This window comes from Pezoporus occidentalis, unplaced genomic scaffold, assembly GCF_034315485.1.
Source record: "Pezoporus occidentalis ecotype Australia unplaced genomic scaffold, CSIRO_AGI_Poc_V1 ctg8, whole genome shotgun sequence".
In the NCBI taxonomy this organism is placed as follows: Eukaryota; Metazoa; Chordata; class Aves; order Psittaciformes; family Psittacidae; genus Pezoporus; species Pezoporus occidentalis.
In genome coordinates, this window is record NW_026916158.1 from 10,808,814 (window position 1) to 10,829,950 (window position 21,137).

At 34.9% G+C, this 21,137-nt stretch overlaps 1 protein-coding gene across 16 annotated transcripts in view; it reads left to right on the forward strand.

Moving 5' to 3' along the window:
- The window catches only part of NAALADL2 (N-acetylated alpha-linked acidic dipeptidase like 2), a 489,547-nt gene that overhangs the window by 360,261 nt on the left and 108,149 nt on the right, over positions 1-21,137 (forward strand). For all 16 annotated transcript variants that reach the window (XM_062603417.1, XM_062603427.1, XM_062603416.1 and 13 more), the window contains 2 exons: positions 10,629-10,772; positions 19,144-19,236. In XM_062603417.1, the coding sequence (XP_062459401.1) occupies positions 10,629-10,772; positions 19,144-19,236 (237 nt within the window). The remainder of the gene's footprint in view (positions 1-10,628; positions 10,773-19,143; positions 19,237-21,137) is intronic.

Below are 21,137 nucleotides of genomic sequence, written 5' to 3' on the forward strand. Positions count from 1 at the left end.
ATTTTAAAGGAAGTATAATTAGGCAAATTTATCTCAGGCAGTGCCTTATTCTGATCAGTAAGCTCTGATGGGAAAATTATTATTTAAACTAGTTTGCATATATAACAAAATGTAATTTTGTTCTTACCTTATATAGATTTATAAGTAGTTGAAGTTTCATCAATACAGGTCCTGTATAATCTAATTATATATACAAAGTAATTCTGTAAGGGAGATAAATAAGTGCCTGTAGAAAATTTATATTAATGTATTAAATAATTTGGGTGATTGAGTAGTTTAAGTTTGCTTTCTCTGTGTTTCCTCTTAGCCCTTTATCTCTTCTCAAGAGTAAGTCCCACATTTTCAACTTTCACTCCTGAGACTAGATTTTTCTGAGAACTGAATCAAGGTGCCAGATTTTGTAAAAAGGGCTTATTTCCTTAATGTCTGTGTTTTCTATCAAACCGGTTTAGCAGTATGCAGAGTCTTGTATAGAATCATAGAATCATAGAATAGTTAGGGTTGGAAAGGACCTTAAGATCATCTAGTTCCAACCCACCTGCCATGGGCAGGGACGCCTCCCACTAAACCATGTCACCCAAGGCTCTGTCCAGCCTAGTCTTGAACACTGCCAGGGATGGAGCATTTACCACTTCTTTGAGCAACCTATTCTAGTGCCTCACTGCCCTAACAGGAAAGAATTTCTTCCTTATATCTAATCTAAACTTTCCCTGTTTAACTCATTACCCCTTTTCCTCTCACTACAATATTTACAACTATTTAACTATATATATGTTATATATGTATATATGTTATATATACAACTATTTAACTAAAATGTATTTGGCATCTTCTCAGAAGCCAGCTTCGTGACTATGATCTCAGCAGTGATGTCTGAGATGACTGTGACTGGCAAGAAGGTAATGGAACATCTTTCAGATGCCTTCCCCATGCTTGTTCCTGAGCTACATTGAAAATGTAGGTTAGCAGGACTTAGAATTGTTGTACCAGCTTAAACCAAAACTGAATAAAATTAAATTTTGCTTAAAATAGAGTTGTAACAAAAGTAATACTTTGTGCTTTTCCATGTGGTAAAATTTTGCTTTCTTTATAGCATTTAATATCTTTTCCACACGATTATTTTTTTGATGTTTGTGCAGAAGCCATCCAAAAAGTAAAAGCACAATAAAGAAGATCAGGTCTATCTGCAGACTAAAGTAGGGGTTTTGCCCTCTGGTCAGTTATTAGTTATATATTAGACTTGTTTACTGCAGTAGAACTGCAGGCACTAAAATTAATTTATGAAGCAGTAACCTGAAATCATGCTAAGGAGTACTTGAATTTTGGTCTTATAGTGAACAGTGGTGGACAGCTAAGTTGTTCAGTCAGGTCTGTCTCACTGACATGTGTTCTTCTACAGCATACCATGTGTGAGAATGAAATGTTATCTGCAGTGAGTGCATGGAAAAATATTTGAACTTTGAGAGGCTATAAGTATTTTTTTATGAGCAGAAAACATAGTTGAGGACAAATGGAACTTTCTTACAATACTATCAGCAGGAAAGTTTATTATAAAATTGCAAGTGCTAGTTTGCACACTTGCATGAAATACAGTACCTGTGACAATTAAGAATGATGCTACATGTTGTAGAGGCAATCATGTAATATTTCATGTGTCAGTTTAATGGAGCAGTGCTGATGGATTTTACAAATGTGGCTTCTATTTCATTTCTACCAGTACTGAGTAGGAGATGAAATAATATGAAAGTGATGACTACTTGTGACACATTCCTTTTACAAAAATAACTGCTTTAACCCATGTTGTTATAATGGTTCATATGTTCTTTTTATTGATATTTCTTTGTTTCTTTCAATGAGACATATTTTGTGTTCCTCTGTGCTTTTGCCTGTCAATGTGATGGAGCATCTATTATCTGTTGTAAAGTTGTGGTGACAACTTGCCAACTTTGTGTAGCTTCAGGCAAAAAATCCATGGAACTGAATTGTAACAGTAAAGTAGAATCAGAACAGAGGCAACATTGAGGGTTAGGTTAGCAAACGTGTTTTGAAATAAGTGCTGGATGAACTTTAATGATTAAGTGGTGTAGGAGAGTAATGCTGTTTTTTTTCCCGTGGAAAAAATCCTGGGTGGATCTTGTGTTAGTATGACAGCCCATAAGAGCTTTTTAATAAATAAATCTTATAGGTTAAGATTTATTTGCCCTGAGTGTGCTCTCCAGAAACATGACTATGCTGCTTCTAGTTCTAGAGCAGTCACTGTCAATGGCAGCTGGACGGTTCTCTGTTTCATGTGACATCGGTTTCATGTGAGTGGGTGTGCATGCACATGCATGTATTTGTAGGCCCTAATAAACTTTATTAAGATAGCTGTGACATCACACTGGTTTAGTTATTGAATCTGAAGCCTGAATGAGCATATGTAAACCAGCATTTTTTACATATGGACAGAGAGTCCATATAGATGTACTATTTGTTTGATACAAACTTTGCAGGAAGGAACCAGAAATACATGTAGAAATACGATTCAATGTATGTGCTGTGATGCAGTATTTAAATTAGTCCTTGGGCTGCCAAAGGAATTCTTGTTGCTTTTGATTCCAATTATGTCATTGTGTGTATGCAGTTAGGATCTGACCCATTTCTGATCTGACACTACTCAGCTACTGAATGACTGTGAGAGATATGCCAGTTAGTCCCTTCATAAACCAGACTCTAAACCAATAGCAATTTATTTATTTTTTTCTCTGTGAGAATTGGATTATCGGGCTCTGATATATAAAATCTAAGGTGAGCTGGTGCTCGCTTACAAGTCAAAATACAAAGCTGGTAGGTTTATTGGTTTTTATTTTATTTTGCTTGGGATTATTTTTTTTTTTTTTTTTTTAGTAAGAGCCCTAGAGCACATGGAAACTAATTTTTTTATTATTATTTTTTTTTTTATTAAAGCTATAAGTAGCTTTTGAATTGATGTGCATATTTACATGTCATTCTGTGCCAAGGAACCACCAGTTTATGTCCTAGAGGACAAGAGCATTCTTCGTAGTTGTGTTATAACAGTACAAGGATTTGAGGGGAATTGGAGGAATTCCTGCCACACCATTTACCTCTTTGTCCTAGCTTACTTCCTATTCTGCTGATTTATCTGTTAAGAGCAGTGCTGTGATATGGGTTGGGGAACTGATCTAGCCTTAAAGAACTTCCGGAAAGTTCACTGTTCTGGTTCATATTATGGCCACTGAAACAACTGTGCTGGCACAATTAATGGCACTGCAGTGTGAGAAGAGGAATAAGTAACAAGCTGTGGGAAAAGGGTGAGACTTCAAACCCTTGGGTGACCCCATATGTCATCAAACTGAAGCCAGAATGTGCCTTTCCATGATTTCAAACAAATATGGAGGAATAAATCAGAGATATATATTATTGTAAGAAAAGCACAGTGAACCATAAGTAATGTATGCAATTTTATTTCATGTAGTCCACCAAATATATAGACAGAACGTGATCTGAGTCATTCCAGTGTTCACTACATGCTATAAACAAAATAATTGGTATCCTAAACCTGTCACTTTTAGTGTTTTCTTAGAGATTTTCTATTTCCATTCCAGTCCTTGTAGAGTGTTATAGGGCTTTTATTATTTTTAATAACAATAAATCTCATTATAGTGGGTAAACAGGACATCATGCTTGTTCATAACCAGATCAATGACAGCATATGTAACCTGATGCATATTCTGGCTGCTGCAAGCATATTTCACCTAAAGGAAGACAGTTATTTTACTATTTGTATTCTTGATCATCACTGAAGGACAGGAGATCTGTGTTAGTGTCTTATTTCCATGTTTGTTGTTTGTTTCGTCTGTAGTGACCATCACCGGTGTAGAAAACCAAGGTTTATTTCGTGAAGGAGCAAGCAATAAGACAGCCCGTTAACTCTTGAATGTGCCAGAAGTCGGTTATTTCTTGAAGTGATTAACAGGAAACATAACTATTCTATGATTCTGTAATTCATACAGGAGGTTCTTTATGCATTATTTGTTAGTGACTTAAAAGTCTCACTGTTGAGCTGAGCTTGGTGGCTATGAGGATCTTTTTTTGCAGGAGGGAGATAAATCTTGGGTTCTGCAATGCAAACATAAAGTACCAATAATACCAATTTTTGTCCATTCTCATCCTTTTATCTTCTTCAGAAAGCATGGGAGATGCAATAGCCAGCCAATTACTATAACTAGCCATAAATTAGAGAAAAGCTGCATGCCCAGAGTACAAGAGCAGTTGTGTTATCGTCGCTGTTTTTCTCATTGTGGGCTGCTATCAGATAGAAAAAAGAAAGCAGCATCAGAAAAGATGTGAAGTATGACAGGAATATGGCCTTGCAGATTGGAAAAGGTGGTTATGAAATCTGAGTATTAGAACTTTATTTTTTAAAAGAAGTGCCATTTATTACCTTGGAGGTAAAAAGCATTATGAAAGAAAATGTAGAATACTTACGTTCAGGACTAAATGTATGTCTGTGAACCATGATATAAAATACGAACAATGGAATAGGTGTCATATCAAACACATAGTTACATACTCTTACATAATCTGATGTTTTCAAAATTCTTGATTTCAAAAAATATCTAAGGAAATGATCCAGCCTATCAGAATGTTGGATCCAGTGATATTTTCTATGTCCATTTAAAAAGAGCAGACCAAATTCATCCATAGTACAGCCAACATCAGGGGAGTAAAATTCTGCTAGGGCTGCACCCAGCATATATAAGGAGATGGGATGAATGCAGCCACCTCATAGACACAGACTAAAGCAGATTTTTTTCAAAATATTCTATAATTTCAGTTTCCCTTCTAAAAGCTACCTCTGTGATACATCAGTTTGAATTGTGTTCCCTCATGCACACACGCGTACATACTCCCTTCCCTCCAGAGTATTTTTTTTTTTTCCTTTTCTTTTTATTCTTGCTATTTTATTAAATATTTGTAGAAGGGAACAGGGGGATTAATTTGCATCGGTGTGTCAAAGCAGTTTTGCTTTTACAAAATAAATGTGTTGCTTTTTATTCTATTTATCTTAAAAAGAAACAAGACTGAAAGGTTTTTGTTAAAGCACATTAAATAGGCATTAAGACAAAAGTGATTTGCGCTAAGACACAGGAGAGTGACTTTTTTTTTTTCCTCTTGCATATTGGTTAAACACATTTCCTTGAGAGGGAGAGAAAAAGGTACTGAGTTCTGGAGTCATATTTTCTTCTCATATCAGCTATAGAATTTCTGGTTTAAGGACAAGACAAATCTATTTAAAGAGAAAGTCAGAGTGCTGTGTACCCAGAGTTGCATCTACTCCATTGATAGAATCTGTTGTAAACAAAATACAGTGAATATACTTTGTAATCCAAAATAGTATCTCCATAGTTTTATGTATTTCTTTATATATCAATGAATTTATGGTCATCTTAACTCTGGAAATTTATCACAGGTGATGTGATACCTTTGGGTTTCTTCTAAATTCATTCACTCAACATGAAAATTTGGAATTTTTAAAAAGGTGTTTTTGAACAAGTCGATTCGTCATAAGTGCAAAGAAAAATTTGGAAATGTTTTTTCAGATGCTTTCTGAGTAATCTCAGTAACTTAGTTTCTTTCTAGGTGATCCTCACTGCCTTTAAGTTCTGTAATTTCTGTAAATGTGCGTAAATCTTTTGTAGGCACGGATGTCTTTCTCACCCATATGTGAAATCGATACGTAGTTCTAAGCATCCCTTGTCCATTTGTGAATCATGCAACCTGAAATGCAAGCTGCCACTATACAGTTGTAATTGGGAGAACAGTTCATCATCTCATGCTTCATTGTGTGTAAAACTGCTTTGAAAGTCCTTAGTCGGGGCTGCTGCTAAAATCCCTAGTTGCAGAATTTCAAAGTCCTTTTTTTCTTTTTTTTTTAACCAAAGAGAAGCAAATGTTTTTGTTTTCCTTCAAATTCCTACTAGAGGCTAGTGAAGCAAAGTGCTTCAAAACTGACATATGTTCCACACGGTAAGTCTGGTGGATAATTAATAGAGGACTGAAAAAAGGCAACTTCCACTCCATAGGTATCTAATGAAGGTTCTGCTCTTCTCCCTCAAATCTTGATGCATAATACAAATGAAAGCCCTGTCTATCAGTGTGAATTGATAGTGTGAATGCTTCATTGAAGAATGGTTTTTGAGTAGGAAGAGTCATGTCTGTCTTGAAAATGATGCTCATAGACAGTATCGTAAGCAGCTGTAGCTGAAGATGTAACTAAATAGGTGCTGCACAGCAGCATTATGATGTTTAACAGTAGAGATATGGGTTTAGTACCTAGAGCTACCACCTATCTAGAGTACCTAGAGCTACTAGAGAGGGTGGAGTCTCGTGGCGCGAGACACCACAGAGTCCCCTTCAGTCTGGGCATGGGGTGAGATGTAAGTCAGGAAGACCACAAATAAACTGATTTTGCAGGATAGTTTAAGGAAGTCATTGTGGCTAGCTTCATGAGAACCAGTGGAAGCCTAAGAGCAGCTGACTGTGAGCAAAGTTGGGGGAAGTGGTATAAAAGTTCAAAGCTCATATAATTTGAATGTCTGTGACGTTTATACATCTTTGTTTGTGTCATGGTTAATACAAGATCAAGTGTATTAACCAAATACACTTCATTCTGTCTTTTATGCTCTGTTTTATTCTCATTGTATGCTTAGAAGTCCTACTTGGACTGTCTGTTCTCAGCATAACACTGTCAAATTTCTGTTAAGCTTAAGGTGAAAAATTAATGAGCCATTCACTTCAGATATTTCAAAACTAATGCTGCTATATTATTAATGCAGCAGAAAGTCAAAGCTGGTATGTACGATTATGGTTCAGTGTTCAGTCAGACTTTACTTTTCCGTAGTTTGTGGGGAGCATCATTAAAAGAGTGTTTCAGGTCATAGAAGGAATTATCTTAATGAATTTAACTTTTTGGACAGTTTTGTTCATAAACTTTCTGTTTTATCAGATCTGGGTGAACATGGCTATTAAATATAAATATTGTTATCTGACTCTTACACATAACAGATTCTCATTTTTCTCTGAATCTGGAATTTAAATAAAAATTAACAGAAAGTTAGTTCTTATAGCACAAACCTTTTAGAGAAAAATAAAGTCTAATTGCATAACACTGAAGAAGCTGTGCCTAAAGCAGTATTCTTTTGACTAGAGAAGTATGACATGGTGACTAACTCTCTTCTGTTCTATATGCTTTGATTTTTCAGCCTTGACAAAAGTCACTGAAACAACAGTAAAGTTGGACTTCAACTCAGAAATGAATGGCATGTGCTACATAAGTATTACTGCTAAATTCTCCCAGGAAAACTTTTCAGAAATCCCATTTTACTCAATTACCAGTTGGTAACTGGTTACTAATACCAGTAAGTTAAGTCGTAGAACACTGTGAAATGCTTGGTTACAAGCAGACTGAGCAGTATGGAAACTGATGCTTAATGTTTGTTGTTACATTGAAAAAGAAAACACAAAACACAGTCACTGCAGAAGTAGAAATGTAGTCATGTCTGTGCAGAAACTTTCTAAAGATTGCCTCTTTCTGTGCTACTAAAATTAACTTAGTAATTGATTGGCATATTTTTCTTTTTACGTTCCAGGGTATTCTCTAGGGTCTCTTAAATCAATAGCAGTTTTAGGCCTGGCACAGTTAGATCATTAGACTTCCATAGACAAAGGCCTGGCACAGTTATATTATTAGACTTCCACAGACAAAGGAATTCTTTTTCTTAGAAGATTTTCATTCTATAAAACTAAATTTCATTGCAAACAAAATGTCATATTTAAATTATTCTCTTGCTTGCAGATCCTGAAAGCACTATGTGCTCCAAGGAGTTTTTTCAACTAGCAGGGAAAGACCAAGCAGGAATCTCGCAAAGTTCTTCCAGTACATTGGTTTCTTTATGATGTTGCACTTCACTGCTTTGCACTTGGTACAGCACCAAGCCCATGAGTGGTTTTTAAAAGCTAATGAATGATTTTGCTTCAACTGGTAGCCCTGGAAGTCTCCAGTTTTTTCAGTCTATATTGTGTTTTACTGGAGAGATTAGTCTTGCGTCTTTCCTTTTTGAATCCTGATCATGATGTATATAGCTTTACTCAGCTTCTTAAACAATGTACTCTTACGGCAACTAATTAATTTCTGGAAAGGAACTCTTTTTTTTTGTCCTCCTTTTTTTTTTTTTTTTCCCCTTCACCAGGCATCTTTTTAATATGAAGTCCAGTTCAGTTACTAGAGAATTATATAAGTCAGGCCTGAAAAAGATGTCAAGAAGTTATCTAATCCAGCACCTTCCCTCAGGGAAGGAATCAACCATAACTACATCATTGCTGACAGATGTTTGTTTAATATTTTCTTAAAAAAAAAACAGTTGTAGATATTTTACCACCTGCCTATGCATTTCTTTGTTAATTCCTTCTCTTAGACAGTTTTCTTCCAAATAACTTTAAATTTCCATTTCTATATTTTAAATATTTGGGGGGGGGGGGGGGTTTTGTTGCATACACTCCATCTTATATTGTGATTAATTTTTAAACATGGGAGATTTTCTCTGGTAAATTTTTCTTGAAAGTGTACTTTTTACAGTTTATTCAGGTCTGAAGTTCAAGTTGTGGGTAAATGGAGAAAGGAGAGATGGTTTTTATCTACAACAGTTTGAGATTCATCACTCCTGTGATGGAGTCTGCAGATTGACAAGCAATGTACAGAAAATAATGTCTGCTACACATGTCTGATGGACATTTTAGAATTCCTTTTGATTCCAGAAACAGACTCTCAAAGCTTGAGGAAGATGATTTTACCATCAATTTAATCAAATAACAACATTGAGGGATTTGCAACCCTGCCCAACTTCAATCAGACAAAACTTTCTAAATTATGTTTTGAGCAAGTTTCACCTTTCAACTTTGTCTAATTTGTCTAATTCTCTCAAACTGAGCACTGATAATATTTCCACTGCGTTTAAAAGCTGAACAACACTTTTTCTATAATTAAATGGCATAGCCTTGGTTGGTTTCTGCATTATGAGTAAGGGCATAGTGTAAGAAGTCTCAGGCAATACCAGGACAAAAATAAGAAAAAAGATATGTGTGCATTTTTTTAATATTGTGATTAAGTAACATTTCTGATAGTAATTTTGTAGAAATTTATTAGAATGTGTGTTGCTGATTTCTGAGAGCTTTGTCATTGTAGTCATACAGAATGTAAAGGATGCCTTCTGGTTGTAAAGAACTCCATGTCAACAGAAAACGTGGTATTTGTTTTATAAAGGTCTTGGAGAGAGAGGCATTGTATTATAAATCTCTAGTTGGAATTTTGCAAGTTATTCAGTATGGGCAGGTGTGTTGGAAGGCTTTTAGACTTTTGCATCAAAAAGTCTAAAACAGTTGATCTGGGACTGTTTTCTGCCCTGTGCTCCTTTTCTGAGGTAGGATTTTGTCTGCAAGACAATACTTGCTTTCCATGGAAAGAGATAATGCCTGTATTAGGCCAGCTGAAATAGTTGAGCAAGCTATCCTTAAGTGCTTCAGAGCATTTCCATGTGAAGAGTTTGCCTTTTTTTTTTTTTTGAGTTCTATTAATTGGTCTCCCAAAATATCAAATTATCTCACCAGAAACCTTCCCATGCTTAAATGCTGGACAGTCATGTGAGGAAACTAACATTTTGGATTTTGTGCTGTGGTTTCTGAAGATCTTAAGTCTGTAAATGAAGTACTGTGATGCTTTCTGATCTGTACCTTCCTCCACTTGACATGTCTGTTCAGTACACTCTTACTCCAGTCCTCCTTCAGCTGAGGCCTTCAACCTTCCATCAGGGAAACATCTCTGCATTTTATTGTAGTTTCCTTCGCTGCACTGAACCCACTTTGAGTCAATGAGGTGATCATATTGTATTCTTAAAAAGAGTGAGGGCAGTTTAAAAAAAAAAAAATAATCAGCCCTTTTGGTATATGCAAGGAAGCACATCTCATCAGGTTGCAGGTTTTTCATACCTGTGTGGTATGTTCCTTGTCAGAGTTCTCACAAAAGCTTGTTTGTGTGGAAGCTTGCCCCTAGCTCTAGTACTAACTAGCACAACTGAAGAATTTAAACATCATGGTATCCCTGGCAAATCTCACAACCCTTATCAGTAGTAGCAGTATCCACTACAGACAGACACTTATATGTTATTTCAGGCTGCTTAAATGTCTGTAAGGCTCTGTTCAGTTCTTACTTCAATTTGAAAGTTACTGCCAAAAAGTAATTCTGTTTTCCACTGATTCCTTTAACTATGCACCAATTTAATTTGTTGTGCTTAAGTCACATACCATCTAATATTTTCTTTGACTCTTTGCCAATTTGTTTCTTGTGAAACTATTCCCCAAATACTATAATGTGTAATTTGGTGGCACATGTTCTTTAGGGATTTTTTTTTTATTATTTTTCCAAGTAAGGTAAGTACAAAATAACAGCTATCTATCTAAATCAGCTGTTTTAAGTTGTATTGTAAGTACTTGCTTTTTTTGTTTGCTTTATGCAAATGAAAATTCTTCTAATTTTCATTCATTAAATTGCTGTTCTCTTTGTGTTGTTTAAGATGGAAGCTACAGACAAAATCGACTGAACCTCACAACATTGTTAGTACAACCAATTTCTGCAGTGCTTGCCAAAAAACTCATTTCCTTACCTGAGGACACTGTCCAAAAAGATAGGTGTATACCCCTCCAATGGCCAGCAGCAGGTAATGCTTTATAAACATCTTTTTCTTCTATGAAATGTTCTTCAAGGACTCCAGTTTTGTTTTCCATAACTGTATATATCATAAGAGTATCTTTTACTTAGCTGCTTTCTAGAAGAGGCTATGAACAATCTAAAAATCATATAAAATCTGACAGATGGAAGTGTTGGTTAAAAAAAAAAAGTGTTTTATTTACTCTAAAAGCTGTCTATCTTGATAACATCACTAGGTAGATTTTGTTAGTTCTACAGTATGGTTTGTTCAGCCTCATACTGCTAAAAATGTGATTTTAATATCAGGCATCAATGGCCATACTAAAGTTATTCTTTTTTTTTTTTTCTGCTTCTGGTGTAAAAATACGGTAATTCTAAACAGTGATGCATCTTTCTGTGTTTCTTACTTTCTGTCTGATGTAGAATAAATAATGTATTATTGTCTGAATCTTCAGGCACCTTTTCTTCCAAGTTTTACCAGGAAAATGATCATCATGATAAGAACAAAATACCTTGAGTACACCTGGATGTAACAAAAGAATGCATTCAGAATATCTCTTCAGAGATAATACCATTAGCAACATCATATGTACTACTGCTTGAAAATACTTATTGCTGATGTGGGGGGAAAAAAGTTAGAACACAGTCTTCCAGCAACATATTGTACAGTGTTTCAATGAAGTAACACCTTCTAGATAAGGTTCTAGATGAGGTGCATATTTAAAGTTACTCTGTCTTGATATTCATTTTGTGCTAGTATATCTTTCACCCCCCAAAAAAGGGCAGAAAAAAAATGTGGTTTATTGTAATATCTGTTTAACTTAATTGATTTGAACCATTAATCTTGGAAGGGATAGGCAAATTAAATTAGCCGCTGTATCCTGTCCTATATACAGTAATGATAATAGTAAAGCACATTATAAGGGCAAGCACTGTACTATCACATATGTGCTATGTCACTTGTTTATTGCTTTTGGAAAGTTATTTTGGATTAGAAGTACAATACAACAAGTCATTAAAAAGGGTGATTAATTTTATGGCTTGCGTTAGCATTTGTATTTACACATACTAAAAAGGAAGGCAGAAAGACCTCATGCTTCATGGCTTAATCTGTTGTGGTTAGGCAGAACTGTTGCTTTTCATGCATGGCTGACTAGATATTTTTAAGATTAACTGATCTTCCCTACAACCAGTAGATAAAGACTATATAAACAAGAAAGGGTCATTTTGGAAGAAACAAATGCTTAACTATTCCAGGTGGGGTATGTGAAGCTTCCTAGTATTGTAGTTTTCAACAGCTGAAGTACCTGAAGGATGATCTTGACGTGGCAAATGGCATTCATTTTGGAATGATAAAAGGCTGCGTTGTCTATGTTTCTCAAGAAGCTTTGTGTGGAGGCTGCAGGACAGAAACGCCTAAAGGGTAGCTTATTCTGTTGTTTTGGTTTTTTTTCTGTGACACATGGCATGTCTTTTTTTTTTTTTTTACCGTGAGAAGGCAGGAATTCTGTGTGGTGGCAAATTTCATGAAAGAAAGAATATTCCAAGCTAGCAGTCTGGTAAAAGCCAATCCGTGTCATGACTTACTCTGGATGATAACAACAGCTTGTGTCTGATTCAATGTAAAGCTTCTGAGCCGCAGTAATTCCTGCCAAATTTATTTTAAAAATTGTTAGTTTATTGAGCAAGTACTGTATATGATAAGAAACATTGCCTAATTCTGTAATGCATTATGATAGAATTTGCCTTGAAATAATGGTGAAACTGTAGATATGCTGGAGCATACAGTGTACTGAGTGTTCAGTAGCAGCCTTAATGGAAGAGATAAAAGACTGGTCTTCTAATAACAAATCTTGTGTAACTAATAATAATAATAATAATAGCAACAGCTACTAAAGAGAAAATGCTGAACAGAGCAATGAATATAAGAACAGCGAAGGCTGAATTTTCAGTCTTCCCGTTGATTTGCACAAACTTAAGAGAGTGATTTCACTTCTGACGTAGAACTCATCACTTATCTGTCAAAAGAGGTGAATGAGCAATTCAGATGATCGGTTGGCTTAAAATTTATTAGAATGAAATGATCTTAATTCTCTCATCAGTATGTTTCAAAAAGCTGAACAGCAGATTCATCAGTAATGATTAAACATTTATATACAGTTTTCTCACAGTGCCTCTTTTTTCCCTTAGCCTTGCAGTTTTCAAGACACATAATGTGACGGGGTAGGAGGATAAGGAGGGAAACATCTGAGATATAATGAGTGCTTAGAACCTACAAAGCGAACAGTGGGAATTGAAGTTAGTTATTAGTTTTGTGTTAGTTGAAGTTAATAATTAGATTTGCTTTTTGTTTAGTGTGGTGCATCGTTGATAATCTTCATTAATTTGAAATTCTGTGCTCCCATGAACTTTTTCCGCAAAATGGGCAATTAGAAGGAGGTTAAGAGTGAAATGCTGTAGAGAAGCTGTAGGCTTCCGAAGCTTGCTTTTTTTTTTATAGAATATTACTAGGATATTTGCTAGAACATTATGAAGACTAATGTAAATCTAAAGCACGCCTATAAACATAAATGAAGAAAGTCCTGCTGTGTTGCAGTAAACTTTCTTTGTTAAGTTACCTGCCAGTTGGTGGATTTCAGTCACATGCAAGTCATCCTTTTTCAGTGAATCTCTTGAGTATGTGAAGTAAATCTATCGGAATTTAATTTAAAAAGTATTTTTCATCACTAATGACCATAGAGAATCATAGAATAGTTAGGGATGGAAAGGACCTTAAGATCATCTAGTTCCAGCCCCCTGCCATGGGCAGGGAAGCGTCATGCTAGACCATGTTGTCCAAGGCTCTGACCAACCTGGCCTTGAACCCTGTCAGGTTGAACACTGTCAGGGAAGGATCATTTGCTGCTTCTTTGGAATTAAGTGGAAAGCCTCATAGCCTGGAAGTCTGGTGGTTAAAAATATTAATGAGATATGTGTAATTTTCCTCTTCTTTAAGTGTCAGTTTTCATACTCATACTAATTGCATCCAAGAAGATAGAAGACGAGAAAGGTTGTCTGTATCGAACAAGATCATAGAGTATATTATTTCAGAACATATCAGTAAAGTTAACGTATACAGAACAAGACCCCATTCCTTATGAGCTCTTAATGACTTTTGCTGTGACTTTTACTGATCAGTAGTGAATAATCTTAATGACTACAATGCAAGCTTCATCATAGCCTGCAAGCAAATCCACTTCTTTACGAAAACAGGTGAGAGTGGAACAGATAAACAGAAGTGACTGCTCCTGAAGTCTTCTAGCATAACATAAGAATTTTGTGTAAGACTTTGAACATGTATTTTATACTGTTCCATGCATCGGGTGGTCATTATACTGAGTCTTATAGATAACTCTGATCATACGAAATTTGAATCTAGTTATATGAAAGGAATAATTGGAAGAGTCTTTTAGTTTCCATATTATATGATCATCATCCAAGACAAAGTTCTCTGCCAAGTGCTGCAGTAGTGCAAATCACGCTTATCTTCTTCTCAGTCAGAAGAAGGGCATGGAAAGATAAAAGACATATATATCCTCCTATTAGGCTACAGCCTTGTGATGTTGTCATATGTGTTTCTCCTTCGTAGCTTGCTGGCTGTCAGAGGGAAGAAAGAATACTGTATTTAATGAACTCTGGCTGTGCCATCATATACTATGCTATCAATATGCAAACAATTCCATGATTTCTAGGTATTTGCACTATGCTAAATGTAAATCCAAAAAAAAAAGAAATAAACATGACAGCATATTGTGTGGCAGTGCACATCATATCTACAAAATTTGAATTAATTGCACATAACAGTGGAAGTATAATGATGTTCTTCAGATATTACTTACCGGCATTGCAAAGAAGTACATTAAGTAGGGAAGTCAGATGTAATGCAGACATACTGAATACAAACAATTATACTAATCCTCTCAGATTTTCCTTTTGAGCTTGCTTTAGATTCTGTACTTTCTCTTTTTAAATAAAAGTTCATGAAAAAAATGAAGCATAAACAGTGTGAAGCATTTTTTAACGTATCTTCTCTCTACTACTACCTGAAGGCTCACGAGTTTTCTACCAGAATTGTAACTGAGCAAGATGTATTTTCAGAATTCTGTTCTGTGCTGTTATTTTGTGTGTGTGATGCTTTTTTTTTGATTGCTGTAAAGCAGATGAAGAATCTCTCAAAATAGCGTGAGATGATGAAGTTCAACTAGACAATCAATATAAAGCATTCTCAAAATTCATAACTATGATATTGAGTGACACATTTATTCTATATCTCATTAGGCCATCCTGATTTAGAGCCTCCTTAAAGTTACATTTCATGTAGGTTTTTGATATGCAAGTTATATTGTTATATAAATGCTTATGACAGCTACATGTCTTCATTTAAAGTCCTATGAACTTAATTGAAAACTGGTGCAAAATATGGATAGATAAGGTTTTGCACTCATTTGGAATTGACGTGATGAAATACTGAGAACTAAATAAAATATATTTTTCCCACACCAGTAAGATTTCAAAAGCCCATTAACTAGGCAGTCTAATATGGAAGTAGTCAGTTGGAATGTACTCATTCTAAATGATAACATCTGATGAAAATTAAGCGTTTGTTTCAAATGACAGCAAAATCTGCTGTTACATATTTAATGTATACTTGTATTGGTGTACTTGACAGGGTATCCCAAATGTTATGTACCAGTCCATATTACTCCGTGCAGTATCACTAATAGAATATAAGAAATCCATGACATATTTGATTATTTATTTTTTTAATATGTAAATACTTTATGCTGTCTCTGCATTCCACTGTTAGTTCTCTCTGTATCATCGTCCTCTGTGGTATTTGGTATTACTTTAAAGCCTCAGGTCTTGGGGCAAATAACTTAGAAAACCATAGTTTTATTATTAAAATAATTATTAGCTTTCAGGGTGTCTGAAAAGCTTGATAGTGTGTGTGTGTCTGTGTGTGTGTCTGTGTGTGTGTTCAGAAAGTTAGCAGTTATTAGAACTTGATGTAAGGTTTTTGAATGACTGGAACAAGAACTCTGTTGAATGTAATGTTATCCTGACTACCTCAGTTGAATTAGTGCCCCCCAAATAACATGGCCGTGGATATTTGATGATGTTTGAAAGTTTTACTTTAACTGTGATTTCAAACTGATGTATTTTTATTCAGGTGTGGTTTATGTTTATTTCAGTGGGAATTATATTCACGTTAAAAACTGGATTACTTATTCAATGTACCTTGTTTCTGCAATCTTCTGAAATAACTTCTTGGTTTATGATACAAGAACTGCATTATCAAAATACATGAATTTAGTTAGTACTTGATACTTCTACACTTGAGTTAAATGGGTATGTAGGGAAAGTTTTGTTCATAAGTAGCAAAAATCTTGTCAAATGAGTTCAGTTTTTAAACCTTAGTCCGTGATGCTTTTTAAAGTACAGCACTGAAATGAATGTTCAGAAAACTGTCTGATTATAGGTGGTTAGTATGATCAGGATTCAAGAATTTAACCAATATATTAGAAAATCAGGCTCAAGTCTATATTCCTGTATGCTGGTATGAGCTTAGGATAAGGTTAAAAGCAAAAAAAAACCCAAATAAAACATAACTCATTTTACAGGCCGCAAGTAGTTTTTTGTTCATTTGAAGTTCTAAATGAATAGGAAGTCCAAATTGAATGGGAAATAACTGCATTTCCAAAAATAACTATGTAATTGTGAGAGGAGCAGGTAGTCATTTGGTATGAGGCAGTTTATAATTTCCAAGTCAAGAAATAAATAGATAAATAATACAGACTATAAATACTTTTCTTCTACTTCAGAATATGTAAACACAAACTGTAACCTAAATAATGTTAACCTAAGTTTACTTAGTTTTCAGAGAATACAGAAAAAAAAAGAAAGATGTCAAAATCTTTAAAATACAGCATTTGGAAGAGCGGTTTGTTGTCAGAACTGTTTAAAGGCGATTAAGTTTCACTTCTGCTACATACTCCAAAGAGTACTTTCAACCTTTTCATCTGGTGTACTAAGCCTTTAAGCCCAAGTCACTTTAAGCTGACTGCTGTGTTACATGACTATTAACTCCAATATCTGATTCCAGAATATGTGTATTGCCAGGAGTTAATTTTCCATTTTTTTCTTATCAGCTGAAGACTGGATAGCTGATGTTGATTAAAGAAAAACAGTTAAGTCACTTGTCTTCAAAAGGGTGTATGTTCTTTTTGTTTGAAATGGGGCCTAAAGAAACCTATCTAAAACGTTGTAGGGTTAGAAAAGGAAAGGAAATCAGTTTGGGCTTGAAAATCTTATTTTAATCTGAGTAAATTGGCTCTAGATTGGTTGTAGGTGAGAAATAGCAGCAAGAAGTAACTTGCATAGTATAGATACAATTTAAATTGCTTGATTAACGTGGATGGTATGAGCTGTTCTCACATTGGTTTAAAATACTGAAAAGAGAGCATAGGTGACAGTACAGTGCTGGGAACTCTCTGGATTGATTTTTTTTTCTTACTGATGTACTTTTTTAAAAATCTCTAGAATAATTATTGAGATTTATAGAACAAACAATTCATCATCATATGTTTAGTAACAGTAACTTACATCAGAAGAGTGAAGTTAATTATAACTTAAACCCCAACATATGCATGACGGATCAAAATACAAACTTGCTGTGACTGATTATTGCAAAATGTGGTGTGAGTTATTTTTAATTAATCGTGCTTGACCTGCATTTTCTTTACTGTTGCATTCTAATAAAAACAGAGTTGTCACGTACAGGGCACATCTGTTTATAACAGGTTTTATCTGAGTAGAAAGTAGAATAAATATTGCTAGGGCTTTCTTTTTTTTAACAAAGAAAGAGTCTAGCAGTTAGTTTGCTTTTTCCAAATTATCACTGAAGACTACTGAATGAAAATATATTGGATTTTATTTTAGGAGAATTTTAAAGTAAATTTCTCAGATGAAGTACCAGCAAATGAACCCTGAAAAAAGTATTCATAGAGATGTCTTGTTTTTATTTTACATGTTGGAGTAAGCTCTCACTTGCACATTCCTCATGATCTCGGGAAACATAGCCAGGAAACAAACTGTTAGAAATGCATCTTTGGGAGGATAATAGCCTGGGAGATAGAGACAAAATGATCCACGGAATATTTTAATTTTGGTCTGTGACAGTTGGTATAAGGACATGGAAGGAATTCAGGCTCAAAACCGCCTTTAAACACAGGTCTGTCATGGGGGTGGTGCTGCACTCGATGTAAGAGAACCTCACTGAAGGTCTGGGATGACAGGGTAGTTATTGTCAGATAATTGCTAGCATTTAAGTTTGAGCCCTTTAAGACATTTTGACTTTTCTCACATAGAATTTATGACCTTTCAGATGAGGTGAATGTCAATACAGCCTATTATAATGCAAATGAAACATTTTAAAGGTATCTGCAGCTCCCTGTAGTTAGTTGTTTTGTTTCCATTGACAAAAATCGCAGGAGTTAGAATGGTCAGTGTGACCCACCTGAGACACAGAGGGAATGACAGTGGTTTTCAGCAAAGGACAGTTAAATTTCTTAAGCTATTTTGACTCAGACATTTACTTCTCTGTGGCTTTATCGTGCACTGCAGTCTTAACTGGCATAGTAATACTGGCAAGTCCGGTATGTTTTAGTAGGTTTGTGAACTTTACTGCCTTTGTATTTGCTCCATTTCCTCAGCTGATACCAGCTAAGCCAAAAACAAACAAACAAAAGAAAAAAAAAAAAAAAACACACACAAAAAAAAAAAACACCAAAAAACACAAAACCCTGTCTTCTGTTGCCTTAAGTTCAGAAATGTATAACCAGATGCTATGCCGTCAAAGTGATAAGTAATGCAAAGGTCTAACTTCTCCCATCTGATTTAACATAGGGGGTTTTCTCCAGAATAGTGTAACATAAACCAAGTATAATTTTGTGAATGTTACTGAAAGATTGACCTGGGTGACGAATTAGGTGGGGAAAAAAAAAAACTACCAAGGTAAAGACTGAAATAATATTTATTGGTGAATTGAATGATCTTTTAACTCAAGGAATAGAGATCTCTTTTAAGATTCCAGCTTTGAACCCCGCTGCTAAAATGGGACTAAGAGAATGTCTTTTTTTTTACTTGTTTTGTTGGGGCTTCTTTGTTACTTTGTGATTTTTTTTGTTGGTTGGGTGGGTTTTTTGGTTGTTTTTGTTGTTTTGGTTTTTGTTTTGTTTAGTTTTTTTAACTTCTGGGGAATTTATATCTGCATCCTGTAGATTAGTTGGCTGGATGAACAAGTTTAACATTCTATTTTTCTTTTTCTTTTTGTCTTTTAACAGGCAAAAAAATAATCAGTCTGAATATTCAGTCAGTCACAACTTACAAGACAATTTCTAATGTTATTGGATATTTAAAAGGGACCGTATTTCCCGGTAAGTAGCTCATTAGCACTTGTATCAATTATTTGTTTCATGATGACTGGAAGTCATAGCTGGGATCAGGATTCTGTTTTGACGGGTAATGCGCTAATACAGAGGAAGGAGAGAGCATTTGTTACAGTCAATTGTGGTTTGATTTATAATAAAACATAAGGGTTAAACAGAGAATGAGCTCAGGGGGATATTATAGGCAGATATAGTAAGTATATTTTTACACAAAAAGCAGGTGTAGAGAGTATCAGTGTTTTATACCAGGTAACTACATTGGTGATTTTAATTTTAGGGTGTACTTTATTGCATTATTCGAATTATTTTGCAAGCTGTCTATACATCTTTAGAAAAGATTTTGATTTTTTTTTCTGATGTTAGCAGAATTTTGAGAGAAATACAGCTCTATGCTTCAAGTCTAGAACATCCCTACAAAATACAAGTGTCTCACTGAAACTAAGGTGTAGATCAGCATGATCTCTGGCTTAGTTAGATTAGATTTTTAGTAGAGAATCCAATATCAAATATGATTACAGTGTACAAAAATCTGAGACTAAGCTCTTAATCACTCTTGCTGCAGCTTTCTTTTGTTACATTCATGCCTTATGCTAGTTTTACACAAGCCTATGAATTACAATTACTGTTCTGTACATCCATGAATTAAACAAGATTCTAAGTGCAACTGTGGCATAAACCACAAATCTCATCCCTCCTTTGATACTGTATGTAGATACTAAGATAATCAGGCCTTCATAGGAAAGAAGATAATTTTGAGCTTATTTTGTCTGCAAGTGAATTTGCCTAGAAGTTGAAGGATTTCTGCAGCGCAAATGAGCACTGTTGCTGGCTACTTACATAGTGCAAAGGGTTGTAGACCCAGTCCAATTTCTAACGTACAGATGGCATCATCATCAAAACATCATGACATTTGTCTTGATTAATGCTCTTTTATTAGGTTCAGAAGAAAGGTTGCAAATATATCTAGAGTCCCTTAGGAGGCTGGCTAGTCATTTCATGTTTAAGTGATGGAATAAAGGAGGTAGGAAGGATTTAAGCTTATTCCTGTTAGAGAAATAATGACTTAGTGTTGCGTGTGCTGAATGCTGTGCTTTTCACAAGAACATTTAAAAAAAAACAAAGCAATCAAACAACAAAAAAAAAAAACAAAATAGAAAACAATTAGCATGGTTAATTTAATTTCAATAAAGGATTTAATTTCCTTCATGTATTTGAAGTTATGAGTCTACTATTGCTAGTGTGTTCTAAATAGCAGTCATGGAATTTGAAAGGTAAGGACTTCCATATTTAGACATACCATGTACTGAATTGTGAAAAGAGGCAAGACAAATAAAAGGCTTCAGTTTCTGTTTGATAAATTCTTTATCTTCTTTGTGTCTGGATCTTTCATCTTATTATTGCATTCTTAACAAGATGTTACCACAAAGGTATGTCAGTATCTGCTTAAATTTAAAAAGTAAAGGATATATAATGAAGTGAAGTCAATAGCACTCCCAGGTGTCAACAGTTTATCCCATAAATGTCTTGCTGAACAAGGGCCATAGCAACTGACTTTTAATATAGGCCCGAGTTAAGCAATTAATGCATAATGATAACATTATGTACAGGATCAATATTAAACCTTCTTTTGTTTCTCTACTCTTCCTGGTTGATACTGTAGCCATGCCTTCTCAATTGATTAGAGAACTTGCTGTTTGCTTGTCATTGATTCTCTGTCATTTCAGCCGGGTTTTGCTAGTTTCATACACCTGAAATGGTCACCTTTATGTTCCCAGAAATGCAGAAAAAAAGCAAAATTTGTCTGTAGCACTTAAAGACTGCAGGGCGTTGTCAAGGGTGGATTTTGAATTTTTGTTTGTTTATTTGTTTGGTTTTTGCTTAAAGATCTC